The sequence below is a fragment of the Lytechinus variegatus genome, chromosome 10 (genome assembly GCF_018143015.1).
Source record: "Lytechinus variegatus isolate NC3 chromosome 10, Lvar_3.0, whole genome shotgun sequence".
NCBI classification, from domain to species: domain Eukaryota; kingdom Metazoa; phylum Echinodermata; class Echinoidea; order Temnopleuroida; family Toxopneustidae; genus Lytechinus; species Lytechinus variegatus.
The window spans coordinates 9,208,979-9,236,920 of NC_054749.1; the positions used below are offsets into that span (position 1 = coordinate 9,208,979).

The 27,942-nt window shown below is 35.8% G+C and overlaps 1 protein-coding gene across 1 annotated transcript; it reads left to right on the forward strand.

Annotated features, from left to right (window-relative positions):
* Nucleotides 1-3,601: 3,601 nt before the first annotated feature.
* Nucleotides 3,602-27,627, forward strand: LOC121422477 (solute carrier family 35 member C2-like). Its single transcript, XM_041617550.1, has 10 exons — nucleotides 3,602-3,662; nucleotides 13,804-13,904; nucleotides 15,587-15,718; nucleotides 17,541-17,691; nucleotides 19,208-19,344; nucleotides 20,748-20,916; nucleotides 21,815-21,898; nucleotides 22,818-22,993; nucleotides 24,168-24,294; nucleotides 25,344-27,627. Exons 2-10 carry the CDS (start codon nucleotides 13,842-13,844, stop codon nucleotides 25,460-25,462), a joined length of 1,158 nt encoding a protein of 385 aa, XP_041473484.1. The 5' UTR covers nucleotides 3,602-3,662; nucleotides 13,804-13,841; the 3' UTR covers nucleotides 25,463-27,627.
* Nucleotides 27,628-27,942: the final 315 nt, after the last annotated feature.

The following is a 27,942-nucleotide window of genomic DNA, read 5'->3' on the forward strand; positions in this document are numbered from 1 at the left end:
TTTTGCCCCATATGCCATGTCTGACCCTGTCATTTTTTCGGTTCGGTTTAAAAATGGCGGAGGTAAAAAATGGCAAAGGTAAACATTCTTAGTGGGAATGTCATATGTGAGCAGCTTTCCCAGCATATATTTATCACGAAGTAAAAAATAAAGTGCAATTTTCTTTAAAAAGAAAAGAAAATGGATTTTATTATACCGTCAGTAGGCCTATATCGACAGACATAACAATTCACCTCCTCTCCTGAAAGAACACTTTAGCCATCATGAACCATTAAAAGATTAAAGAGTTCACATTTTATATTGCATATGAGGCAGCTGTTCGTATATGGCGTTACAAATCAAAAGCTGCAAATTTTAATGTTTTTTTTTATCTTTGATGGATTTTCCTCAAACCTTCATCAATGTTTTTTTTTTCTTTTTTTTACAATAAACATTTGGTCATGGTGAAAGTCACCTTTAGAATAGGTCGATTGAATCTCTACACTCTTAAAACAAATCAGTCAAATCGACTAGAACAGTAGTCAGCTGAGTGCAACTGATATGTCTAGTCACATTTCTGACGTACGTGTACATTCTAGTCAGGAATAACTCTGTTCTACTTGTAAAATACGACTAAAAATAGTCATATAACACTTGAATAACATTTGCACCCAGTTGAACCTATGCCTAGTTATTCTGATTGATTTGTTTTGAGAGTGTAAGAAAGAAGCGCCCATTGAATCCCTGTTTCAATACACATTTCCAAATTCATGCGGTAACCGTTGCAATAGGAACTACTTTTGGAACCTGACATGCAATTGAACTATATGGCTGCAAGCCTGCAACGGGGTATTGCAATTTTAAAAAAATCTGCACAATAATTGCTATAATTGCATTATTTACATAAAACTATGCATTTTATATCAATATCTAATCGGATCCATTATTACCTTTGCCATTTTTACCTCTGTCACTTTTACTGACGCCATTTGTGCCTGGCACCATTTTTTTCGAGGGAAGGGAGGCTTCCTACGCATCTGGTAATGAATTTGGTTTAGATCATATTATATCGCCAGCAAAAAGGTACTTCTATTCATGCTATAGCACTACAAGATTGTAAATAGTAGCCCACAGGGCATTTAAAATAGAGGATATCTGTAAACGTTTAAAAATCTTTAGTGTTATGAATAATGTTCAAATTTCAGGAAAAATACATAAGATTTCCAAAAGAAATTAGCTCGCATAATATAAATGCGAATTATGATATCATTTATTTATGTTGATAATAAGCTAAGAAGTGGCCATATAAGGACTACCTCTTCAAAAAAACCAAAAATCATCATCGAGCGGCCGCTCGGGGAAAATATGGCTGAAAAAATATTCCGCCCTCCCCCCTATACAGTGCGTATCAAAAAAAGTTTACACTTTGAAAAAGCCCTGGGAATTAAAAAATATACAACATGTGGGTAATTTTTGCACGTATAATCTTGGGTTTGGGTCTCATCTATCCAATGAAAGTAAAAGTTTTGTCAGAATGTTACACTTGAGTGAGCACTGTCCATTTCTGTAAAGCTCGCAGAAATCTGTTTGCGCAGAAATGCTCGTTTTCATGCTGTGTCAAGGGGAAACGGCGAAATCAAACTTACCCTACGAAACATTTATCATACATTTCCCTTGCACTTTTAGTCAATTGAAATAAAACGGATACATTCCAGCATTTTGTAACAATTTTGCCACCCATAGTGAAATTTCAACTCTTATTAAGCACAACATTTACCCTACTTGTGCCAGCTGGATCTGAGGACATAACTGAATCTGAAGAAAAGTTTATATCAGACATCTCCAGCATTTTTTCACTAAGTTTTTATCATTGAAAGTGGGTTTACATTTCATTTTTCATTTTCTACTTGTTTCTCCAAACTTTTCTCAATTTTAGCAATGATAAACATAATGAAAATCAAGCTTAAGCCATTCCATGTAAATCACACCTCAGTGTAAAGCAAAATATCGTCACGATGGGCTCGGTGTGTGGGGGAGTGGGGTAAGGCGAAATGCACTCTTCGATGTGTTTTGGGCAAGGAAACAAGTCTAACAAAGTAGAAGATATCTTCAAATCAATTTTACTAGCTAAATTCCATGTTTTCTTCATGATTACGGTCTACTTTTATTCGCATAACTATTTAAGTGTTCTGCGCAAATCATTTTTCCCTAACTTTTCAAAAGTAAGTGGTGCTCACTCAAGCGGAAATATTTTTTGACAGTTATATCGTTATTTGCTTTAATGGACCTGTACCAATGTTAAAATGTGGAAAAATCTTCAGGATATTACAAATTTTTTCCAAAGTGTAAACTTTTTTTGGCGAAGGCTGGATCCACCCCTGTATACATGAATATGTTTGTCAAATATTTTCAGCTCAAGCATTCAGTCTAGTAGGATAGGCATCCTGTCCATGAAAAAATGATAAGTTTTTAAGTCGAAATTGCCTCTAAATTTCAGCTTATTTAGTGGGATCCATATCTTCATAACAGTTTTCGTACTAAAAAGATCAGTCTGCAAACATTTTTCAGCTCGCGATTCACCTTTCACTTTTTAATATGTTTTTTGAGTCCCGATTTGGGTTTGACACAATAGGAAGTTTGTATGACTTGTACCCTCTATTCATGAATGCCTAATGAGGGTGCGAAATCTGATGATATTATGGCCTGAAAGCTGGACATTTCAAGCACTTTTGTAATTATAAATAGGATGCAAGTTGATAAAATTTGTCATGAAAAGGGGATTTTAATTAGTTTATTGTCAATATTGAGACATAAATAAATCGCCAATCAAAATGCGAGCATGCAGCGCTATAGCTGATAGGTCCTACGTTTTGACAGTCAGACCTGAAAAAGGATATTTTCAAAACTTTATGGAATACACGAAAAAAAATATGTACCTGATAATTCAAAATTGGCGAGCGCGCAGCGCAAGCAGAAAATGTCCATAAAACTGACATTTTTACAGAGCACTTTTCAAAAATCAATTTGTAAATCACACAAAATAATGAAAGTTCGATTTCTGCAAATAAATGAATTGAATGAAATATGTTTTGTATATTGACCTCCAAACTCCATATTGAACAAGAAAAGAAAATCACCAACAGGGAAGGCGAGCGAGAAGCGCGAGTGAAAATTATATTTAAATTATATTTATTGGCATAAAAGAGCCTTTTTATTTTGGCCAAGTCTTCCACTCATCTTATTTTATTTTTTCTCCTCTTCTTTTTCCCTCTCTTTCCCTCTTTTTCCCTTCTTTATTTTTTTTTGCTCCGCCAATAGGGGGGGGGGGGCGGGCCCTCGCCCCATCCCCCTGGATCCGCCTATGCATGTATATATACTACTAGTAACCAAATTATAAAAATTAAAAATCACCAGCAGAATAATATTTTATTAGTGCACAGCTTGAAAACAGGATATTTGAAGCAACATGCTAAAGCAGATCATTATCTCTTTCCCCCTTTTCTCTATTTTCTGATCATTATCATTTTTTTTAACTTCTCTCACTTTCTTTCATATCATTTGTCATCTGTCTGTATCAATAGGTATTATAATCCAAATTTGCCATATTTATTTGCCAACGTTTAACTACGTTACGGTATTAACGAAACGACACGAAGGCGAATCAGTTCCGGCGACAGGTTACTGTAAGAATTGTTTATTTATCGTAACTTGGGGGTTATTTACTAGACGATTATTTTGTAAAATCAAATACTAGTAGATTAAACTGCACTCTTTAATTTAAATGCGGATTGTGTATCATACTTTGTTTTATGACGCATTTTAGAGGTTAGACGCTATTATAGGCTAATGCCAAATGTGTAGTCCCATACGTAGGATATTGATGGGGGTGTTGAAAGAAAATACTTGTAGGCCTAATTCAAATTTCAAGACAATTACAAATAATCACTCAAGAGTTCATTATCATCCTGCCTGTGGGGAATCTACAGGTAGGACTTAGTCTTGAGGAAGCAATGATGATGACTTATAACGGCATATAGATTCTAGACCTACTTCTGCAAATTTTCTTACAAATTATTTAGGTATGTGACAAAAAAAATGAAAATCCTCAAATCTCAATGAATTTGGTATCATTTGAAAGCCCTTAAAAAGACCTTTCAAATGATACCAAGAACTCAAATTTTCATCAAGAAATTATAAAGTTATTCCAGTTTAAGTCGCGCATATTTATCCAAATTTGTGGTCATTGTCTTAATGTAAAGTCAATGGAGTGCATAACCGATTTTTGTGACCATTTTGTGACCATTTTGAACCCAAGTCTTCAACGGGCTCTAACTTCTTTGTTTTTGAGCCCTTTGAAGTAATTTAGGTATCAATGGAAAGGTGAAAGAAAACTCAATTGATGTGTAATCATTTCACTTGGTAATTTTTCTTCTTATGTGTAAAATAATTTCTTTTAATTAATTCTAATTAATTATGCAAATTACAATTACTCGCCTCTTTTTTTGCCAAATGAAGGTGATAATGAGAGATAATTTGTATATAATTTAGTTGGCATCAAAACAGCATCATGTAGATAATTTCCTAAATGAATTTGTTTAAAGTATTGTTTTTGTAATTTCTAATGTATTTCTTTGTTTTTCTGATATAAATTACAATTAGCTCTTTTTCAACTTTAGTATTGTGTACATGTATGTATGGGGTCTTTTTTTTACAAATGAAAAATATCATTCCTTTTGTACATGTACTTTGTATGGTATAAAAAATACAAGTGTGCTTTTCTGATGTATTTGATTGTTTCACCAATTTATGTATTTTATTGTTTCAACAATTTGTTTATAGATGGATAATGTACCTTTCATTTTGGAGACCGTGGGCATTCGATTACAATTTTTTTTTAGGAAGGATGAGCAGCAGAGTCTGAGGGTGTAAAGATGTAGCATTGCATGTAATTCAAGTATCAAGAAGGAAACATAAAAATTAAGCTTTAATATATGCATTTCTTGGATATGTATGATTACAACAAAGGCCATGTTCGAGCACTCCTTTTTTAATGAAAAATAAGTTCATATTCTAGCGTGAAATCACTGCACATAAATAAAGCTCTGAACAGCAACAAAAACAGGCATCAAAGCTCCAACACTCAAAACAAGAGAACAAACGTGACACAAAAACTTATACAAATCCCATCCCCATTTCAACTTATGAACAAACCCCCCCCCCTGCACCCTTCTTGAAAAAAAAAATAATTACAATAAAATAGAAAAAAAATGAATAACATAAAAAAAAAATTGACAATAGAGCCATGTGGAAGTGAAATATTTCCTCTAAGAGTGAAAAATTAAACAATTTTTTTGCATTTTAATCATGGGCGGAAATTGGCCCCAAAGGTAGGGGGACGCTGGCATCGGCGGCGAAAGCCAACAGTTTTAGGGGGACCACCAAATTATTTTGATAATCAAAAAAATACACCAAAGGTTATCAACCAAAAATTATAGGGGGACGCAGAAAACTAAATTTGACAAGCAAAAAAAAAAAGCAAAAAAAAGGTTATAAAAAAAAAAAAATTTGAGGTGGGGGATCGTCCCCCACCTCAAATTAAGGGCGGGGGGGGGGTACACTTCCCCCAGCTTTCGCCGCCTATGGATGCTGGCAACTCTGACAAGTTAAAAAAAAGTTTATCCCCAAACTGTTGTAAGGTCATTTTCACCCCAAAAAGTTTGACCAAAAAAGAAAAAAAGAAAGAAAAAAAATGTATTATTGTTACATGTCCCCCTATTATTTTGGGTAGGGGGACGTGTCCCCCTGGGATTTCCACCCATGATTTTAATTTTAGAAAAGTCAACATTGATATTCCACTGTCAAAAGCAAATCCAGTTTCCAAATGAAACGATAACCACCTAGACTCTTGAGTCACATAACCTTGGGATGATAAAATCTTTATGTGACAAATGTATGTATTAAAATCAATATCAGAATAATTATCTACGGTATAATGACAGAGATTTCCCAAAAAAGGCACAACATAATCATCAAGTAAGCAATTTACGATCTAGTTCAATCCAGCATGAACGACTCACTATCGACCGCTCCCATCACCCTGCCAACCGCAGGCGCATCGGGCAGCTCGACTGCCGAGAGACCGGCTGTGACAAGGGTAGCATCGCCCTGCCAACGGCAGGCGCATCGGGCAGCTCGACTGCCGAGAGACTGGCTGTGACAGGGGTAGCTGGCATCTCTTATATCTGGACTGCGCAACGTCAGAATCGCGTAAGTTTGGATTTTTTGATAATTCAAATATATTTCCAGTCAAATTGTATACCTAATCGGATTCTTGTTTTACTTACCATAAAAAAATTTCGAACATTTACGCGTCCAAAAATTTGATGAACTTTCAAGCTCCGATATTCACACTTTACAGGCGAGTATCTACATTGAAACTTATATGTACAGAAAGAGCACATCTTCAGCTGTCTGTTAAAAGGCACGAGATTGCACCTACTATGTGCGCATGCGCATTAAACCCCATTTTCAATGAGCCGCCCAGACAGAGGCGATGCCACTCGTAGCAAAACCCGCGCGAAAACCGTGCCACCAAAACCAGCGCTCGCGATGCCCCGTATTCGCACATAGCTAAATTATTGTGACTGAGACTGAGACTAGTGAGAGAAGTCAACCTTAAAGGGGAAGTTCACCCTGACAAAAAGTTTATTGTAAAAATAGCAGAAAAAATAATAAAAAATATCGCCGAAGGTTTGAGAAAAATTCATCAAATAATTAAAAAGTTATTAGAATTAAATTATTAGATTTGTGACGTGATATGCGAGCAGCATTCTAGGCTACATAGCGAATGGTAAAATATCAATGAAATGTCCTTTTCTCAGAAAATTGAAAATGGTTTTCACTGTAAGTGTAACTTTTGTATATCAATAGACAAATCATTTCATACCCGATCATGAAAAAAAAACCAAATTAAGTCATCAGGAACCATACAAAATTTGAAATTCATACATTTTATATTCATGGGGCAGCTGCTCGTTTATGACATCACAAATCCAAAATTTTGAACTCTAATAACTTTCTTACTCTTTAACGGATTTTCCTCAAACCTTCAACAATATTTTTTACTATTTTATCTGCTATTTTCACAACAAAGTTTTCTTCAGGGTGAACTTCCCCTTTAATTTAACTCTCCTGATTTGGACTTGTTTTAACTGGATCCCTAAATCTGTGTTGGTTCATTTTTATACCAAGCCTTTTAATGAGTATTGAGGATCTTGCAGGACAAGGATTGTGCTTTTATATGTGTTATTTTAGGAGAACCATTAATTTTTTGTTTTCTGACTCCTGTTCTCAAAGCTCATGGTAGCCATATTTGAATTTCACCATGCACATTTACTTTGCACTCCACAACCTATAGCCTGCATTCAACCTTTAAGAGGATTACTTGTGTGATTACCTCTGCGTGAACACAAACAGTTTCATTCACGATCATTGTTATCTTACTTTCACAATGGAGTGGGGCAAGTCCAAGAAAAGTTCACCCTAGGCTAGAAGGCAAAATTTCATCTTTAATTTAAGAAGTTATCTGGGGGGGGGGTAAGAAAGCCCAAATGTTGAATTTTAAAATTTCATTAAGAAAAATTTAATAATATGCATTTTTATGGAAATTTGGGCACCTAATTTGCATAATTGGTAAAATGGGCGTTACGTATGGGACAATTATAAAAACTCATATAAATAAAAAGAAAACTTGTGAGATTTAGTCATAGGTGGGACATGAACCCCCTAACATCTTATTACTTTCGGGGGGAAAAAAGTGGTGTCATCTAATTAATTATGCAAATTAGGTCTTGTCCAAGGAAGGAATGTCCCATATGTAACATTTTGAGGATGTTTTTTTTCAGTTATTTCTCATAATACAATACTTGTTGCTTCTATGGGAAGTTCTAATTTACAAAGTATGAAAATAATATACCCCAAAAATTTTCAAAAATAGAGTTTACTTTTTAATTAAAAGTTAATTAAAAAATTTTTACGTATGGGACATTCACACATAATGTCAATGGGGAGATTTGTGTACAAAGTGAATGGAGAAAAACAAATTTCAAGAGTGCTCTAAAAAGTGATTATTTACCTTTTCTTTAGTTTTTAAAGACTGATTTGTTATGAATACTGATTAATGAAAACAACTGAAGCAAAAAATTTGTGAAAATGGAAAAATATGAAAAAATGAAAGACAATAAAATACATAAGAAATTCATGAAACCATGAAAAACAAGAAAAAAAATATTGAAATGGCTAATTTCCTCTTCAGTCATATCAAATATGTCTCAATAGAAAATTTCAAAAGACAGAAACTCTTTTGTTATTTCCATATTTTTAATTATTTCAATTTTTTGTCTCACTTGCATAGCAGAGTGAGACTATAGGCGCCGCTTTTCCGACGTCGGCGGCGTCAACATCAAATCTTAACCTGAGGTTAAGTTTTTGAAATGACATCATAACTTGGAAAGTATATGGACCTAGTTCATGAAACTTGGCCATAAGGTTAATCAAGTATTACTGAACATCCTATTAGAGTTTCATGTCACATGACCAAGGTCAAAGGTCATTTAGGGTCAATGAACTTGGACCATGTTGGGGAAATCAACATCAAAATCTTAACCTGAGGTTAAGTTTTTGAAATGTCATCATAACTTAGAAAATATATGGACCTAGTTCATGAAACTTGGACATAAGGTTAATCAAGTATCACCAAACATCCTGCATGAGTTTCACGTCACATGGCCAAGGTCAAAGGTCATTTAGGGTCAATGAACTTTGGCCGATTGGGGGTATCTGTTGAATTACAATCATAACTGTGCAAGTTTATTGATCTGACTTTTGAAACTTGGACATAAGAGTAATCAAGTATCACTGAATATCCCCTGCAAGTTTCAGGTCACATGATCAAGGTCAAAGGTCATGTGAGGTCAATAAACTTTGGCCACATTGGGGATATTTGTTGAATTACCTCCTATCTCTGTAAAGTGTATTGGTCTAGTTCATGAAATGTGGAAATAAGAGTAACCAAGTATCACTGAACATCTTGTGCGAGTTATAGTAGTTTTCAAAGTCAGCACTGCTGCTATTTTGAATCGCGTGATGCAGGTGAGACGGCCAGAGGCATTCCACTTGTTTAATTATGGGGAAAATTGTGTACGTTCTCTATGGGGACAAAATGTCCCATACGTAACATGTCATTAATTTGTTTAATTAGGGTCTGTAATTAGAGGGATTTGGCTTATGACATGAAACTTGCCTTAGATATACTAGAGTATTGTGACTTCTATCACACTAAGTTACAAGTTGTCAAATGAAATATTTTCAGAGAATTCTCAACTTGAAAAAAATGTTTCAAAAGTTGTCTTTTTTCTGCCTCCCATACGTAACAGCCTATCTTTTCTCTCTAAAAGGTCAAGGTCAAATGTCACCATTTTTCCATGATTTTTCTTCTCCTAGATGTCTACCATAATGAGGGTATTCAATCTAATCAAAATCATTTAACACTATTTTTCAGGTCATTAAGGTCATTAAAATCTCTGAAATGTCCCATACGTAACGCGCACGAATTCTTGGACTTGCCCAGTGGTTTAGGTTTCTTCCTTTTGTCATCCTGACCATTTTTGTGTGTACTGGACTTCAAGATAATCAAGTAACTCACTACTCTTGTTCTATGCATAATTCAAGTACCTTCGACAACATTAATGTGACCAGGCACTTTCGATCCTATTAGTAATACATGTACCACAGCAACTTTACAAGTTGCTTTTAATCCTGGCTTGTGGTGATATACTGTCAAACCCAGGCCCCCCCCCCAGTCATTGAGTCAACAATGAAAGAGATCATTGTGTAAACTCACATAGGACTATGTTAAACTGCCGACTGCTTAATGCTCGTAGTTTGGGTAACAAACTACAGGAATTACAAGTCTTGCCTAAAACTGAAAACTTGGATATAATTTGCATCACAGAAACATGGTTAAACTCAGATTTTCATGATAGTGAGCTTTTAGACACAGATGCGTATCAAATCTATCGAAAAGATTGAAATCGAAATGGAGGTGGAGTACTATTTGCCTGTAAATGTGACTACCATGCCACTAGACGGGAAGATTTTGAAATACCCAATTGCGAAATGCTGTGGGTTCAAATTGCTATGCCGAATTCTCAAGGAATATTGCTGATTGGGGTATGCTATAGAACTCCATTTTCTAAGGTGCAATTTAATGAAGCTTTTGAAAACTCTCAATCGTGTTGTCCCATATATTTCTTCCTACAAGGCAATTCTCTTATGTGGAGATTTTAATCTCCAGCTACCGATACGACTTCTGAAGATGATGTACCTTATTTGAATAAAAACACAAGGGAAATTATAGACATAACCTCCTCACTTGGCATGTCTCAGTCGGTATCCTTTCCCACTCGTTCTGATTCCCTACTAGATCTTGTTTTCTGCAACGACCCCGATCTGATTGGTCGTTCGTTAAGGCGAAATGTCGAACTTCTAATGTCAACAAGTTTGTTTATAATGGTAACATGTATGATTCTGCTGATATGATTGCAAAGGCATTTAATGAGTTTTTCTGTAGCAATTTTTCTGATTGTACTGGATCTGTTTCCGATATTAATGACATGACCAATAATTGTAGTGCCCAACATGTTGGTTTAACCCCTTTCTCACAAATTAAGATTGAAAATGCAGATGTTCGAAAATCAGTTGAGAATCTTAAATCTTCCAAACCTCCTGGCCCAGACGGTGTTTCCCCGGCATTTCTCAAACTTGCCGGTAATTCATTTGTCCCAATTCTAACTCGCATTTTTAATCTAGGCACTGTACTGAAGGATTGGAAAGCTGCTCATGTTATCCCTCTGCATAAAAGTGGCAAACGGTCTTCAATTGAAAATTACCGACCTATTTCACTCACATCTGTACCATGTAAACTCCTTGAAAAGATTATAGTGCGCAAACTATTTGATTTTTCTTTGGACCATAAAATCATCCCTGACGCTCAACATGGGTTTTTACCTAAGCGGTCTTGTGCTACGCAAGCCACGATTCTGTTTCACACTTGGGCAAAAACTTTAGATCGCACCTCTCCGCCGAGAGTAGATGCAATATTTCTAGACTGGTCGAAAGCGTTCATACTTATTCGTTAACTACACAGTTTTGGGGTATGTCAGAATGCTTTAAAATGGATCTGTTCTTTTCTTACAAACCGGGTACAGCGTGTTTTGTTCCAAGGTGGTCAGTCGGATCGGAATTTTGTAATAATAATAATAATATGCAATTTTTTATATAGCGCTTAATACAAATGTTTCTAAGCACTGCATACTATTACCCCGGCTTTAGCACGGCTACCCTGATCGGGCGCATCAAGCATTCAAGGGATTCCTACCGGGTACCCATTTACTACACCTGGGTCGAGAGTGGCAAATGTAACCTCTGGAGTCCCCCAGGGGAGTGTCATTGGGCCAATTCTTTTTTATTTGTTTACCGCAGACCTGCCTAACTTAATTTCTGCAGGTACTTGCTTGCCCCAATATGCTGACGACACAGTGCTTTATCGCACAATATGTACCCAGAATGACATTGAAGTTCTCCAATCTGACCTAGACTCCATAATCATTTGGTGCAATAATAATTCCATGGAATTGAATGCATTGAAATGTAAGATAATGCACATTACTAGATCTCGAAAGGTTATTAAAGATCAATACTTTGCTGGTAACCATGCTCTCAATGTTGTTGATTCTTATAAATACCTTGGCTTGTTTTTTTCACATGATTTGACATGGTCAAAGCATGTGAATCTTGTTGTATCCAAATGTTCCAAACTATCAGGATTTTTCCGCAGAATCGTGAGTTCACGAAATCCTTTCATTCTGAAACGTTTGTTCTGTTCACTTTGTCGGCCTATAATTGATTACAGTATACCAGTCTGGCTACCCCATAAAAAAAACACATATCCTCTCTTGAAGCAGTTCAACGTTGTTTCACCCGCTTCTGCTTTCCTTATCATCAAGCAAATCCACTCTCTTATGATGAAAGATTACACAGCTTAGAACTCCTACCATTGTATAACAGAATGGTCTACCTATCTACCGCATTTGTTGTAAAATCGTTGTTTAGAACTTACGACATACCTACTCATATCTTACCCAGGCCAAGAACTCGGAACTGTCACAAGCTACTCTTCATCCATGAATTTGCATGATGTAATGCCCTGAAATTTTCTTGTTTCTTTTCTTTCCCCAGATTCTGGGAATCTATCCCTTCAGAGATCTTTGCCTTGGTGTATCTGTCACTCCTTTCCTTAATGCTCTACATGAACACTTATTCTCCATGCCTCCAATTGAATCTGCGTTTTAATGGGACATGCAGAGTATTGTTTTCGTCTTGTCTCTGTTTAGACCTCTCCAATTTCTTTCTTTCCCTTCCTTCATCTTTTCTCTGTTTTTCTCATTCTTTGCAGGCTAAATGGCATGTATTTAGCCTTATATACTTGGCTTAAATATTGTACCCTTTGTTATGCATTTTGTTAATTACTGCCATGAAATTATTTGCTCTTGCACCGTTCATTATGTTTATTCTTATGCTAGTTTACCAACTGTACTCATGGTAGTAGAATTTGGATTTTTGTATGTCGATCATGCTTCGTCTCTTTATTGCCTATCTCTCTCTCTTTCATTTCATTCTACCCCAGTTCTCTAAACTCTCTCTTCCTCTTCTACTTCTCTCTCTCTCTTTCTCTGAATATTGTATACATGTATTTGACAACAACTTTGATACTATGTTTTTGCTCTTTGTGTTACTTTTTAGCATGATAATTATTGTCAAGTTCGACTATTGTTTATTTTCTGATTTGGTAACATTTAAGTTTTTACAATACAACTCCACCTCCTCAGGCTTTACTATCTGATAATAACATAACATTGTTTATTTAAATAAATACACGAACATTCCATATTGACTGGATATTATAATTACACATGAAAACAAACACTCTTTATTGTTAGGTTTTTATTTTAATAAGTAATGTATCTAAACATATATTGTCATTTAATACCGATTTTATTTTTGTATACATATATTTGTAAACCCCGACTAGTGAGGAGAGCTTCATATCAGAAAGTAGTTTTTCTTTTAGTCATCCTCAGGCACTAGTCGATGGTAATTTCTTCTTCTTGTACTTATTCTTGATGTCTTTTGCCTGGAAATAAAATAAATAAATAAATAAATTTACCACCACGTCTCAGATTGAAAAGGTCAGAACTCGATACATAGTAACCATGCAGATATTTGTACACGTCAATCATGTCACCTCTTTTAAGGAGAGCGATTTATTGAGCTCCACGAAATTATAAACGTGAAGGACTGCAGTTTTCAGCAAAGATTTCATGATTTCACTATCAAGTATATCAAATCAAGATCTTTGATAATCTATACTATGATGAATATACCTGGATTTTAATGACTATCTCATGAAATAATTGTTTGCTACATTCGTTTACCTTTAAATTATGGAAACCTTCATCCATGACATCGATATTGAACACAGTCCCTTAATAAAATTGTCTTTATTGTCAAAGCTAATTAAGGGTTTTCGCTCATTGAATATTTTTTGAACACTGATGCAGAAACATTTTACCACCAAAAATCCTCTGATGCTCACTTTTTATATCGTATCAAGTTCTTTACATCAGGAATATGTCGATCTTCCCTGCATGTTTTATTACTCACTATGGTAAATCTGTCTTTTTATTTATGTTTTTACTTTTACAGATGTATTCTAAATTGGGTTGAATACTCGTATACCAAAGATGACAGATGAAAGAAAGCAACAAAGTAGGTTGACCAGAAGGATCAACAAATCAGTGTATAATGTGAGTACACTTTTAGACCCCTTTCTCATTACAATCCTAAAACTAGTTTAGTGGAAACCGGTTCAGGAAACCAGTTCGGAAGATCGCTTTGCCAGCATTGTTAAAAGTGCATTTCAAAACTATTTCACATTGAGCAATCTTGTTGCTATGGGAACGCTCTCACTTATCTCACTGTGTGTCACATGGAATTTAAAAACCGCTGGTCAGACATTCTACACACAAATACATAGAGATCACTTCCCGAATGACGGATGTGCCCTCATCTATAAAGCAGTCTTGAAAACCATATCGCAAATTGGTTTTTCCAAACTGGTTTGGAAGACCACTTAAGGTAGCTTCAAAGAGCTCTTCAAGCGTTCCCATTACACATTAAACTAGTTTCCACTTAACTGGTTTTAGGACTGTGGTGAGAACGGGGTCTCACTCTGAATGCTTCAGTGACATTGGGGGAACTACTCCATACTGACCAAAGCTTTTTTCATTATTTTGAGAGTCTTAACATCACGCTGGTTAGAATCGTTTTTTGTTGGTGTGATTTTTCTTGTTCATAGATTCTAACAAATCCTGAAACATGCTTTCTTTATTGTTCTCTATATGCCAACTTTGGAAATGGGAGGACAGGGAGGATTTTGCCTGAGTGAACCTTGGCCAAAAGTGCAATGGAAGAGAGTTAATAAATAAACAGTTCCTGTATAGCACATATCATATGATTATACCGTCTCTATGCGCTTCCAAAGGACTTAAATACTATTACTCTGGCTTTAGTTGGCGGCCGTAATTACTCACTGCTCACCGTTACGTCAAACTTCCCTTTATAACAATAACGCAGTTCGGATTGCGAACTGCGGTTTTGTACCCCATTTTCCATTTGGATCTCCTAAAAATCATTTCCAAGCCTTTATCAACCGCGCTTGGGGTAATCCCCGCTGTCTCAATTTCACCCCACAGGCCACTATATGAGCGTTGAGCAAAGAACGAAAAGATAAACAACAGCTGCGCTATTACGTAAGACTTCTCTGCCTGTAGTAGGACCTTCGGAATGAAATTATTGTATTCCATGTTTAATCACGTTTTCAAAGGCATATTGTATTCATTAACCCAATGTTAGTCCATTTTCGAACGAAGAAAATCGACCTCGGAATAAGGAAAGTAAGCAAATAAAAATGATGGCATGCTTACAGGGACCACACCCCCTGCTGTGACTGTATATACCAGGCTGTTGTTTTATCTTCGGACCAACGTCAAGAAACAGGTGTTTTGATACTTAAATTGCTTTCTTGAGGCAGTTACGGCTGGAGAAGAGAATTGATGAGAAGGGGAACTGGGGTATAGTGTTCTCAAATGGAAGTTTTTCATCATGACACATGTTTTGAGTAATTATTTCCTACCAGGTATCCATTTATCTCACCTAGGTTGAGTGCAGCACAATGTGGATGAATTTCTTGATGAAGGAAACTACACTGGATGAGATGTCTTGTCCGATGTCCCCCTGCCCAGATGGACCAAAATTGTCACCAAATTGCCCCCTATACTCTGAAGTATGACCCTTTCTTGCCCCTCTCTAGCCCACCTCTTTCTTAAATGAATATGTTGATCATAATTCTTACTTGCTATGTTTAAAAATTCTGTCAGTCATATTATTATTACTTAATTGATTTCATTTGATCATTTATTACCTGTAGATATCACCGCCGAGTCTAGTGAAATCAAGATGGATGCAGGTCATTCTCCTAGGGATCAAAGTCATTGCACTTGTGCTCTTCTACTATACATTTTCAATTAGTCTCACATTCTACAACAAATGGCTATTTCAGGTAAGATGTTGACCGTAATATCGCATAGGAAATGCAATACTTCTAGAGCATCCTAAATATCATCACTGGAGCTGAAACTTCATATTTCAAAATGTAATACAAAAATAATGGCAGCACAGACTAAGCTGTAGTTTAGAAGTATGGCAGTGGTGACAACTTCATTCCATTGGTTGAACCCATGGTTTATGCAGCTTTCCTGTATAAACTATGCTTAAATACGGCGTGTATTAAAAATTGTCCAATGCTGATGAGGGATTTTGTCACGTCACGCTAAATGGACACCTGTTGCCATGGTTTAGTATGCTATTTTAGTCATGAGTCTACGGTTTGTCACATGGACACATGAATAAAATAGCATGCTAAACCATGGCAACAGGCGTCAATATGGCGCACTGTGACAAAAGCGTGAATCAGCATTGGACATGCACTGTAAATTAGCGTAATTTATAGAGGAAATCTGCATAAACCGTTGGTTTAACCCATGGTTTTCAAAACCACCTTTGTGAATTTGGGCCATATTGTCTTAATCTCTTGGAGAAAAAATTGTTCTTCGACAAAAAGAAGGTTGCCACTTACACCATAAATCTAAAATCCATCCTTTTCTGAGCTGACCTCAAGATATTTAATTTTGAGATGCAAGATTTTCACCTAGAAACGATATATGTAAGATAAATCTTTACATACTGACTAATTTCACTTGTTGAAATCATATAATGTACTTGCTGGCTTGAAACATAACTCAAACTCAGCATAATTGTCATACCGTCATAAAAAAATTTGCTCTGAAATCCAAAACTTAAGTAATTTCTGATACAGTGTAGCACAACTATATGCTTGTTGTATTTATGTATACATGTATGTAGGGGAAGGCGGGGTAAGTTGTGACAGTTTTTGCTTTTTGCAAGTTAGAATTGATATGATTAATAATCTTGTCGAAATAAGTACCTTGCTTTTAAATTTCATTCTTCTGAAATATTTTTCACCTATATATAAATTTCTACCCCAACACTGAAAATCATCGTGACCTTTGAAAAAACTGATGTCAAATGGCTCAACTTGCCCCATATATGGGGTAAGTTTGAACCACCTTCTGGGGTAAGTTGAGCCACAAAAACTATGTACAAAATGTATGGGGGAGAACCAGCATGTCAATTTTTTGTTTAAAGTCTTTTCACTTGCTAATTCTCTATAAATACTAACATCCTGTAAAAGGAAAAGAGCAGTCATGTAAATTTGCTCCTTTCAGCCTGCATTTCAATTGATTTTTATGGTTTGTTTGTTTTTTAAGATACATTACCATAGGAATTACCATGGCTCAACTTGCCCCATGCTGTTTGGCTCAACTTACCCCAGTCCGAACTAAGTGCGATAATTTTGTATCCACACATTTATTATGCATCCATCATATAAAAGACTATGACAAGAATGAAGATCCATACCTGGACTAATAAAGTTGTTATCATGTCTTTATTATATTTAAAGACATGTGTGTTTATAAAGCACTTATTTATTTCACACTCTTTTTTACTTTTTTGGCTGAAATTCACATTTTTCCCTCTAAAAAACTACTTTTTGTTTCAAAGTTGGAAACAATGTGGTGGGTTAGGGGTTATGCTATGGGTCATCAATACATGACACCACCACAATGTCTGACTCATTCATTATTGGCCTGCGGCTGGTGGCTCAACTTGCCCCTATGCTCAACTTACCCCGCCTTCCCCTACCGTTTATTGCTATGTGTCTGTTCATTCATTCACAACCCAGTGATTCTGTACGGTAATGAATGATATTGTATTGTGTTTCCTGTAACTTTTCCCTTTAGGATTTTAGATACCCACTTACTATCACCATCATTCACCTTGCTGTGAAGTTTGTTTTAGCTCTTATTGTGAGAAGTTTGCTCAGAGCTTGTACCTCAATAAAACCAGTCTCTCTCAACTGGACAACGTATCTTAAGATAGTCACACCAACAGGTAGGATTTTATCATTTTAATTTAAAGGTCAAGTCCACCTCAGAAAAATGTTGATTTTAATCAATAGAGAAAAATAATAAAGTTATGACGTTTTTAAATTTCGTTTATTTTTCACTAAATAGTTCTAGGCACAATTTAGTCACGTGCAAATGAGAGAATCAATGATGTCCCTCACTCACTATTTCTTTTGTCCTTTATTGTTTGAATTATACAATATTTCAATTTTTACAGATTTGACAATAAGGACCAACTTGACTGAACCACAAAATATTAAGCAATGGTAATTCCACTTGTTCAGGGAGAAAAAAAACTTTAATGGGAAAAATATAATATTTCATATTTCATATACTAAAATACAAAAGAAATAGTGAGTGATGGTATGTGCATAACTGTTTAATGAAATTAAGCGAAAATTAAAAATGTCATAACTTTCTTATTTTACATATTATTTTGATGAACTTTTCAGCATTATGCTTGTTGGATTTTCTCTTTTTATCCAAATCAACTTTTTGTTGGGTGGACTTGTTCTTTAATAGTCTACAAAATATACAAATATATTTTGTATGGAGCACAGAGGTGATGCCGTCACAAAAAACTTTTTGTTTTGCATTTCAGTGTTTTTGATACAATAATATGGTAGAGCATGATGAAATACATCCACAACCCAAATTTGGAGGGAAATAGTTGATGAGAGCCTTAGATGAGACCTCATGAATTCATTGATTTCATTGGCGCTCATGTATTCATGAGGTCATATCAAAGGCCCCTATGGACCGATTTCCACCTAATTTGGGGTCGTGGAGGTATTTCATCATGCTTTACCAAAATATGGTATCCAAAAACGCTGATATGCCCAAAGGGAATACTGATACTTCGGTACACTATTGATGTTGCCAATAGAGACTACAGTCAGTCAGGGGCATCCACAGCCTATGATGGCTTGCCTCTGGTGGCTTAGGATTTATTTAAGCCGTGGAGCCTTTACCACAAATCTAGCATTGATCCCAGAATACATTTTAACAATTGATTGCGTAGATTACACTGTACAATCAGTCGTAAATATCAAGCCTACAATCAATCGCTAAGCTTTGTAATAGGACTCCGGTAAAGTTTCGGACAAAAGCCCCCCCCCTCAATATCAGCTGTTGTCATAGCAATTGGTCTAAATGTAGAACTTGGACCCTTATGCCCTATTTTCAACCCCAGGTTACCTTAAAACATGGTCCAAGTCTGGGATAATATCATGGTAAACTATAAGTGTCAAGAATCTTTTTACACTGTAATGCCTCTTGCTTTTATTGGGGTCCTTTCCATGTTAAGATGGTGAAGAAGACTTTCATATTTATCATTTCAAGTCATTTTTTAACGATTCAATGCAAAATGTGATAATAAATTGATGATCTAATATAGAGATAGGTGTCTCATTTGGTTACCCATTGTTCTTGAGACCGTTTAACCGAAGTTCAGAATACGGGCAATAATAGTTATTGTCTTGTTAATTATCTTTATCATTCAGGCATGACAAGTGCGTTGGACATTGGATTTTCAAACTGGAGTCTTGTATTCATTACCATTTCCTTGTATACAATGTGCAAGTCATCTGCAATCATTTTCATCCTCATCTTTGCAATAGTTTTCGGTCTTCAAAAACCAGTAAGTTATTTGCTTCTCTGTTGGATCATGTGTGTATTCAATCTGATTTGGCCAGTGTTCTGAAGTCGGGTTTAATTGAGACTCTGGTCTAAAATTGTGGTATAACTATGGAAAGTCAATTGTGACACACATGTATATCTCTTATAGTAGAAATCTGATGTATCAGCTCATTTGACTCTCAAATCATTATTAACTGCTTGGAGGGATTGATTGACAGTTGTCTTCAATATCAAAGAATCAGAAAAAACAAATTTAGAAATATTATCTCTTTATGTCAGTTGATGCTTGCCAATTTTACTATGGCATAGAATTAGCTTGCATGCAGCTTGAGTGCCGTGATTAGCGTGCATACATGTACCGCGATTGGGACTCATTTTTTTCTTCAAATGTTGGCAGGCCTGCTAGCTGCATAGCAGGGCGCATTTTATTGTAAAATGTAGTTTTTTGGGGGGAAAATATTTTTTTTTATCACAGAATACAATTTTCATTCGCAGAGGTTGGCAGGTCTGGGAGTTGGGCTGTAGGAATAGGAGCGCCTTGAGCACCTAACAAGGTGGATATGTGCGCAATATAAATATCCTATATAGTAAGGGTGCATATTGTCTACATGTATTTCCTATGCTGTTATGATGATGGGGTATGAAAAACAAAAATTTCACCGTCACACTTTCAAGCATGCTGCTGTATTAAAGGGGAATCCAACCCAAATAAAAACTTGTTTTTATAAGAAAAAGAAAAATTAGACAAGTTGATAGGTGAAGGTTTGAACAATATTGGACAAACAACAAGAAAGTTATGAATTTTTAAAAGTTGTAAATATTGGTGATCACTATACCCATGGAGACTTCAAATTGGCTGCTTATATGATGTCATAGTGATGTAAGGCAAGGACTACTCTTCCATGTACTCCAATACATATTCTGGCTAAAATGTCATTTTCCCCAAAAATTTCATTTCAAATTATATTTTTCTTTCATGAGGACATTAAACAACTACTACCTGGGTTATACATAGATTACTGCCCCAGGGGAATGGGTACTTATAGGAGAAAACCACAAATCCCTGATAATAAAGTACATGGCCTATGAGGAAGTTGTCCTTGCCCCTTGTCATAATTTACTTACCCAGTTGCCAATTTGAAATCTACATGGTATTAGTGATCTCAATTTTAAAGCAGCTATAACTTTCTTATTGCTTGTTCGATTTCTTTCAAACTTTCACCATTCTGTTTAATTCATTTTTCTCCTTCCCAACACAACATTCTATGGCAAAGGCTGGATTCCCCTTTAAACTGCATAATGTAGGCAAGATCACCCAGGGGCGTTCCTTTCCATTTCTTATCTCATGGTCTATTTCCAGAAATTTTTATTCATTATTTTTTCCCCATTTCTGATTTGTTGCAGCATTGGATGCAGGTTATCATTGTAGTGCTCATAGCTGTGGGTCTATTCATGTTTACGTATGAATCAACTCAATTCAACCTTGAAGGATTTATCTTAGTGCTTGCAGCATCTGTTCTCAGTGGTCTTAGATGGTCATTAGCTCAAATATTAACTCAAAAGCAAGAAACAGGTCAGTCTGTTTTGTAAAAAAAAAAACATGACATCAGAAAAAATTATGATATTCTAATGTGACTTAGATGCACCCATTTTTTAGTAGATCTACAATATATCTGGTTCAGTGGCATATAAAATCTAACTGAAATTATTAATCTACATTCAGGCTGAAAATGATCAAACAGAAGCTCATTAACACAGAAATTCATGTGTGGGAGAGCATAACATTATTGCTTAGAAAATGACCTTGAAAAAGACTAGGCTGGATAGCATGTTTAATTTGTCCATTTCTCAGCAATTACACATTTCATATTATAGTCAATAGGCACATATTTTGTTATTAAAAAAAAATGTTTATGTACAACCTTTGGATGGTCACTGATTGGATTCTGTTTGAACTAATTTTTAGATTTTTACCACAACCAACATCTTACCAAACTGCATATATATAATAATAATAATAATAGTGTATATTTGTAGAGCGCACACACCGTCAGTAGACGCTCATGGCGCTAGCCGAGCAACAGTTCTCTTTTACAATGTAAAAATTTGATTTTATAGAAATTTATTTAAATACTACACAAGAACCATGGACAAGTACAATGTAAGAATAATAATTTCACATCTGCTTCATTCACCCCAACCCATCCATCAGCCCATCATCATGCGGAACCCAGTGCCCTCTAGCTGCCTCGTTCACTGACAATTTAAGGGGTAAACCCAGTCAGTACATAACTCACAGGAGCTCTAGCAATCTGAGGACACCAGGTCCAACATGAACAGCCAGTGAACGGGAAGGCATGACTCATCTTTCTTTTAAATAATCATAAATGAAATAAAACAAAATACATTTAAAATCAGTTACAATTTGAATAGGTATGTCTTGAGGTGATCTTTGTTTTGTATTTTTTCAGGTCTACATAATCCTATAGATATAATATACCATCTACAGCCTGTGATGATAATTGGGTTGCTCCCACTTGCTGTCGGTGCTGAAGGTAAGAATAAACAACAGCTGGTGTAAAGTTTTGTGTTAGTGCTGGCATTGGGGTTATGAGCATAATTTGGATTGCCTCCCCTTGCTCCAACACATAATCAAGTGTTGTATTAATGTTGGCATTAGTGTTTGAAGCACAATTTAAATTGCCTTTTTCTCAAGCACCAGCAACTAAGTAGGAAAATTTACAAAAGTGATGAAAATCAAATCATTGATCACTCAAGAACTTGTGAGAGTCAGCTAAGGTCAGGACCAGTGCTGACGTAAAAGTAATTCTTACTGTAATTTTACACAAATCGAGTGAAAAACAAACATAAGATTTAAATGATTTTATTCATAATAAAAGCAGTTACAATACAGGAATACAGATGGAATCAAACTGTATTAGAGGTTGAAAAGTGCCATAGTTACCCATCATTACTTATCCCAAGTGAAAAACACATATGACACATTACATGAATTACTGAGACAAACCGCAATAAAAAATCCTAACAAAGAACAATTAGAAGGGGAGGCAAGAGGATTTTACGTGAAGGACTCAAAAGGGAAAGTTTGTATCCACGTTGGACAGATAAGTGACGGGATTGTGCCGTTAACATCCCTCCTGTGACCTTACACAAAGAGGCTTCAAAGAGCTCTTTCTGGTGCTATGTCAGGGTGGTAGTTATTTACAACTTATCAAAATCAATAATTTTTGCTCATAATGTTGCAATTGTTGATTTCTTGGCAACCTCGCAAGATTCAACTATTCAATTATTGTAGGTGAGTTTTTTAAGTATCTTTCATCTATGGATATTGAATTGTGCTGCGCAATAAATAATCATTTGATACCAAAGCATGTCGAAAAGTGTACTCGGCTCTGATATAAAACAAACATAATTTTTTCAATATTCCATTTCATACACATACATGTATCTTAGGAGTAAAGATCTGTACAACAGAGGCCTTTCTAGGTTTTAGTGACATTCAGGTGCTTATAGGAACATGTGCCAAACTTCTGCTGGGAGCTTGTTTGGCTTTTATGTTAGCCATGTCAGAATACTTACTTCTACGGCAAACATCAACGTTAACTCTGTCAATATCAGGAATATTTAAGGTAAGTCACAGTAGGACTTTTGTTCTTGAAGTTAAGCTACTGTAAGAAGTTTAAAACATATCCTTGATGATCACGGTGCTTGAGTGTGTCATAGTCTAGTGGTTCCGATTCTTGCCTTTTACACTGAGGGTTATGGGTTCGAATCCTTGCCATGGCATGTTTTCCTTCAGCAAGAAATTTATCCACACTGTGCTGCACTCGACCAAGGTGAAGTAAATGGGTACCGACAGGAAGTAATTCCTCAAAAAGCTGTGCGCAACACATTCGGTAGACTAGTTATAGCCGGGGTAATATTATATAGGAGCGCCTTGAGCACCTAGCAAGTTGGATACGTGTGCCATACAAATCCTATATTATTTATTTATCATTTATCAGTAAATAGTTTTTGAACATAAACAAATCAAAGGATAGATCCATGGGTCAGAAAAAAAACTCAGTGAGAAGAAACCTGTGGTGAATCTTAGTCCTCTCTGTATATCGATGCTAAAAGTTTGAAGGATCATTTATAGGTATTGTTGTGGCTCTCACACAGCTTATATGTAAGGTGTGCCATGCAGGCAGGCAGAGCCTCTAACCATTTGAAATTCAAAAATTTGAATTGAAATGTTTCACCAAACATTAAAATAGGTAGTAAAAAAAGGTATTTGCCCCTGTTCTTGTGGATAAGTTTTATTCGTTGTACATTTCAAATTTCTTTTACCGGTAATTGCTTTTAAATGTCGGGCATAAATTGCCCCTTTGTACTTTCAACACCTTCTCAATGAGTATCACCCGATCAGGCAGCTTTGTTCAAGTAAAAGAAAGATGTTTGTCCCACCTTAATGTAAACACAATTTCATATGGGCAAAGAGCACTCCGATATTCAGTCCCTCAACTTTGAAATAAACTTCCAGATAATATTAAAGAATGTTCTTCTCTTGATCTATTGTAATTCAGTCTCAATTTTGTATAAATAGGTTCAATATGATTGTCTTTCTTTTCTCTCTTTCTCTTTCTTTCTTTCTTTCTTTGTCATTCTATCTTAAACTGTAATTTGCGTTGTATAAAACTTAGGTATTATTATCATTAAACTTCTATTTCCTTCATGTTCTGAATAATAGAGTGAAAATGCATCCATTTGTAGAAATGAAATATATATTGTATTCTCTATCTTTTTTCATTGTACCCTTTACAGGAGATCTGTACTTTATACATTGCCTCAAAAAAGGGAGATGAAATGTCACTTGTAAATTTCCTAGGAATGATCGTCTGTTTGTCTGGAATATCATTACATGTGGGATTGAAAGCAATAGAAACAAAAAGTAAGTTGGGATCTTTTCACCTTGAATTTTATTAAGATATAACAATTCTGTTTTCGCTGTAACTATAAAACCATTTGTGGGTTCAACTTTGAACTTGATATATATTTGTGTTCATTATTATTATGTTTATTATTATTCATTATTTTCGAAAATTGGGTGTGCACTGTATTCTTTAAATGCGGCAACAGCAGAGGAATTGATTTAGACTGTGTGCAATCGATAATTCACTTGTTTTTTGGGGGTTTTTTTTCACTTTTGAGCCATGTGATCAACTTTTTTATAAACTCATTATTTCTGAAATACTTTGAAGATTTCTTGTTTAGCTCTTTTTTGTTATAAAACTTTTTTTAACAGTACGTTTTGACATAAAAGCCCTGTCACAGCGTTCCATGCAGGCCTTGCTGGTGACTTGTGGGTAACTATGATGTTGCTACCAACAGGTCACCCGCATGGCAGTATCTCACACGCAGCTACACATAGGTGCACACCCAAGTCTGATTAAGATTTGCATGCAGAACTGTTTTGAGCATGCTCAAAGCATTTTTGCAGGTGAGTTGCGGGCAATCACCCGAAACTCAAGGCAAGACAAGGCTTGCACAAAGTAATGTGACAGGACCTTAAGGATTAATATTCATGAAATGAGGTAGCTTGTCATTTATTTTAGCTTCATAACATTAAAAAGCTGAATGCCATAACAAAATGTCTGTTGTTCTGGGAACCATCTAGAAGTTGTGGTCATCTTCGCTAGCAAAGGACGAACATCACCATAGAACATAAAAATTATCCACACTGGAACAGTGGCGGATCCACGTGGAGGCCACAAGGTCTGCATGCCCCCTCTATATTTTAGAAATTGACTATTGAGCAGACGTATTAGTATAACTAAGTCAAAAAAAATTATCATTTGCATCCCCTATATTTTCAAATTTGGTAATTGCGCCCCTCCTACATGTACTTCAAAATCCTGGATATGCCACTGCATTGGAATGGCATTATATAATTGATGCAATGTGCAGGTTATTCATTGTCAAATATCCCAACTTTTGCAGGTTCTTCAAAAATGTCTCCAAATGATATCAATGGGGACATGGAAAACCTTCTAAATGATGATGGAAGCAGCGATGAGGATGAGCTCTTTGTCAGGAAAAGGATTGATACACAGTTATAGTAGGAGGCCTGTCAGAATAGGCAGCTGAAGGGATTACAGGTGCCATTTTATTTATATTACAGTGACTGTACAGTTTTGGATCAGGAGGGGTGGTGTTTCACAAAGATCTAAGTATGACGTAGAGTTGCACCTCGATGTCAAATTGCGTGCCGAATAAAAGGCATTACCGCATTGGTCAAATCATGCTAAGAAGACGTGCACTGCTTCGTATTAGTCAATAAGATTGCATGTTAAATAATCATGTGTGCTTCTGCACTAAGCATGACTTTAAGTCACACTACACCCCACCCCCAGGAGAGTCTTTCACTAACCTTTGTTGGCTGACAAGTTGTAGGATCATAACACTTTCCTTGACTCTGATTGGCTGAGAAGTACAGTTCCTATGGTTACTGTTGTATCAAACTTACTTTGTCGCATATGACGTCCTTTTTAATGACACACTCCCTGGGGCAGGGACCCCCCCCCCATGACATATAGCAATAGCCATTGATATTTGTGACTGGTTATTACAATTCATTATACACAATAATTAATGCAACCAATGACAGGGACCTGAATTAATTGTTAATTGAAAAAACCCTAATATTGTACAAAGACAACATAGAATATCAATATGAAATTATTTCACCAACACTCACACATTCAGTTTGCCCATTGTAATGGGATTATAACCTTGAAAATGAAAATAGCTAAAATGGTGCCCATTTTCAAGAAAGAAAATTCCTACATGTATTGGGATGTGCCATCCATTTGCTTTGTTTTCAGCTTATTAGATTCTGGAGAAGTTAATCTCTTTGTGAATTATCAAAATTAATGTTTGAAAATTCAAAACCCCACTTTCGATATACATGTACATGTAATGTACTTTTCATTAACAATATTTTGTTGGCTATTAATGATGGCCTGCACACCTTAGATATATTTAGACTACTTTAATGCTTTTTATACCATTGATCATAATGTTCCATTGCATGCATTATCTTTTAATGATCTTTAAGTGAATGCTTTCAAGTGGTTCAGAAGTTTCTGTCTGAAAGAAAGCAGTTTGTCTGTAGAGATGGGGTAAATTCTTGTGCGTAGCCTGTTTTTTGTGGAGTATCACAAGGATCTATCCTTGTCCCAATTCTTATTCTGCTACGTATTATTAATTATTTCTCCCAACTCCTTGAAAATTTTACTTTCATCTTTTTAGTTGTGGACTACTCTTGTGTATTAATTCTGACAAAGAACTCGGACACTTATTGCAACATATAAACCTATCGTGACTTGGATAATGGTAACAGTTTATGTCTAAACGTTTTGAAAACTAACAAACAGTAATTCTTTGTGACCTGTACCTGCACAAAATTCTTAAGATATTTGCCCAAGGGCTGTGCTCGATGGCATAGTCAGACCAGTGCCGTACCTATGAGCCAAAAGAAACAACCATGTCTTGAATATCAGTCCGTGTATTTTTTTATGAACCCAATTGATATAAATTCTAGATCTCCAAATAGTATAACTAGGTAGGAAATAGCATCCAGTGGACCAGCTAAATATTACACATTTACTCTGTCGTTCGGCTATCCTTACTACCTAGGATTAGGCCCTGTCCTTTGTTAGAGTTAAGTTGATTAAAATCTGTCTGGTAGAAGTTTTCAGACATTCAGGAAGTGTCATGAAGCAAGCTGTAGTCCATCAGAATAATTGACAAAACAGAGACTGAAGCTTTTGTTCTAAGTTAGACCTTGCTCAAAAACTATTTAAAAACAAGATTTGGTCTTATGTGTCATTACCTTTCAACCAGTCACATCACTTTATATTTTTTACATTCTTGACAAGAATTTCCATGATCTTTGGCAATGTTAACTCACAAAATTTCATGTATACAACTGTAGTTTCATTGCAAAATAGGATTTTACAATGTATTTTTATCCCTCTGATCACTACTTTGGAGACTTAATGTCATGCAAAGGTTATGGAAGTCATTTTTTTTTACTTTTAGAAGCAAGGTGTGAAATATTATCCTTGATCTGGCAATGGCGGAGGCATAGGCCTGTATTCTGAAGTTGGGTTTAATTTAACCTCTGGTTTTAAGTTGTGGTTTAACTATGGAAAGCCAGTTGTTACCTAAATCTCTAATAGTAGAGGCTCAATGTATCAGCTCATTTGACTCCCAAAACAATATTAACCCTATCTAGGCCGGGGTATTTTGGGAGTTCCTATGGCCGGGGGGGGGGGCCTCCCAGGCCCCCCTCCTAAGATCTCGGCCGTCGACCGCGCGATCGTGCCGTAAATTGGCAAGCGATTGCCTAGGACATAATCTACAAGATCGTATAGTAATTTATTTCATGCGAATTGTTATTAAGTGATTATGCTAATTTATGCGTAATTAGTATGCGAAATCATACTTTTTCCTCTAACTCCCTAAATAAAGCTCCAAATGTACTAATTTTTGGTATAGAAACTCTTTGTGGTGTCTTTAGCAAGTGTACATGAAA

What these genes read in the sequence shown, in the direction of transcription:
- LOC121422477 (XM_041617550.1), top strand. Translation starts at nt 13,842, where the DNA reads ATGACAGATGAAAGAAAGCAACAAAGTAGGTTGACCAGAAGGATCAAC. An exon ending in AACTCAAAAGCAAGAAACAG is followed by an intron (nt 20,917 to 21,814) that starts GTCAGTCTGTTT and finishes GTATTTTTTCAG; the next exon opens with GTCTACATAATCCTATAGAT. An exon ending in ACTTGCTGTCGGTGCTGAAG is followed by an intron (nt 21,899 to 22,817) that starts GTAAGAATAAAC and finishes CATGTATCTTAG; the next exon opens with GAGTAAAGATCTGTACAACA.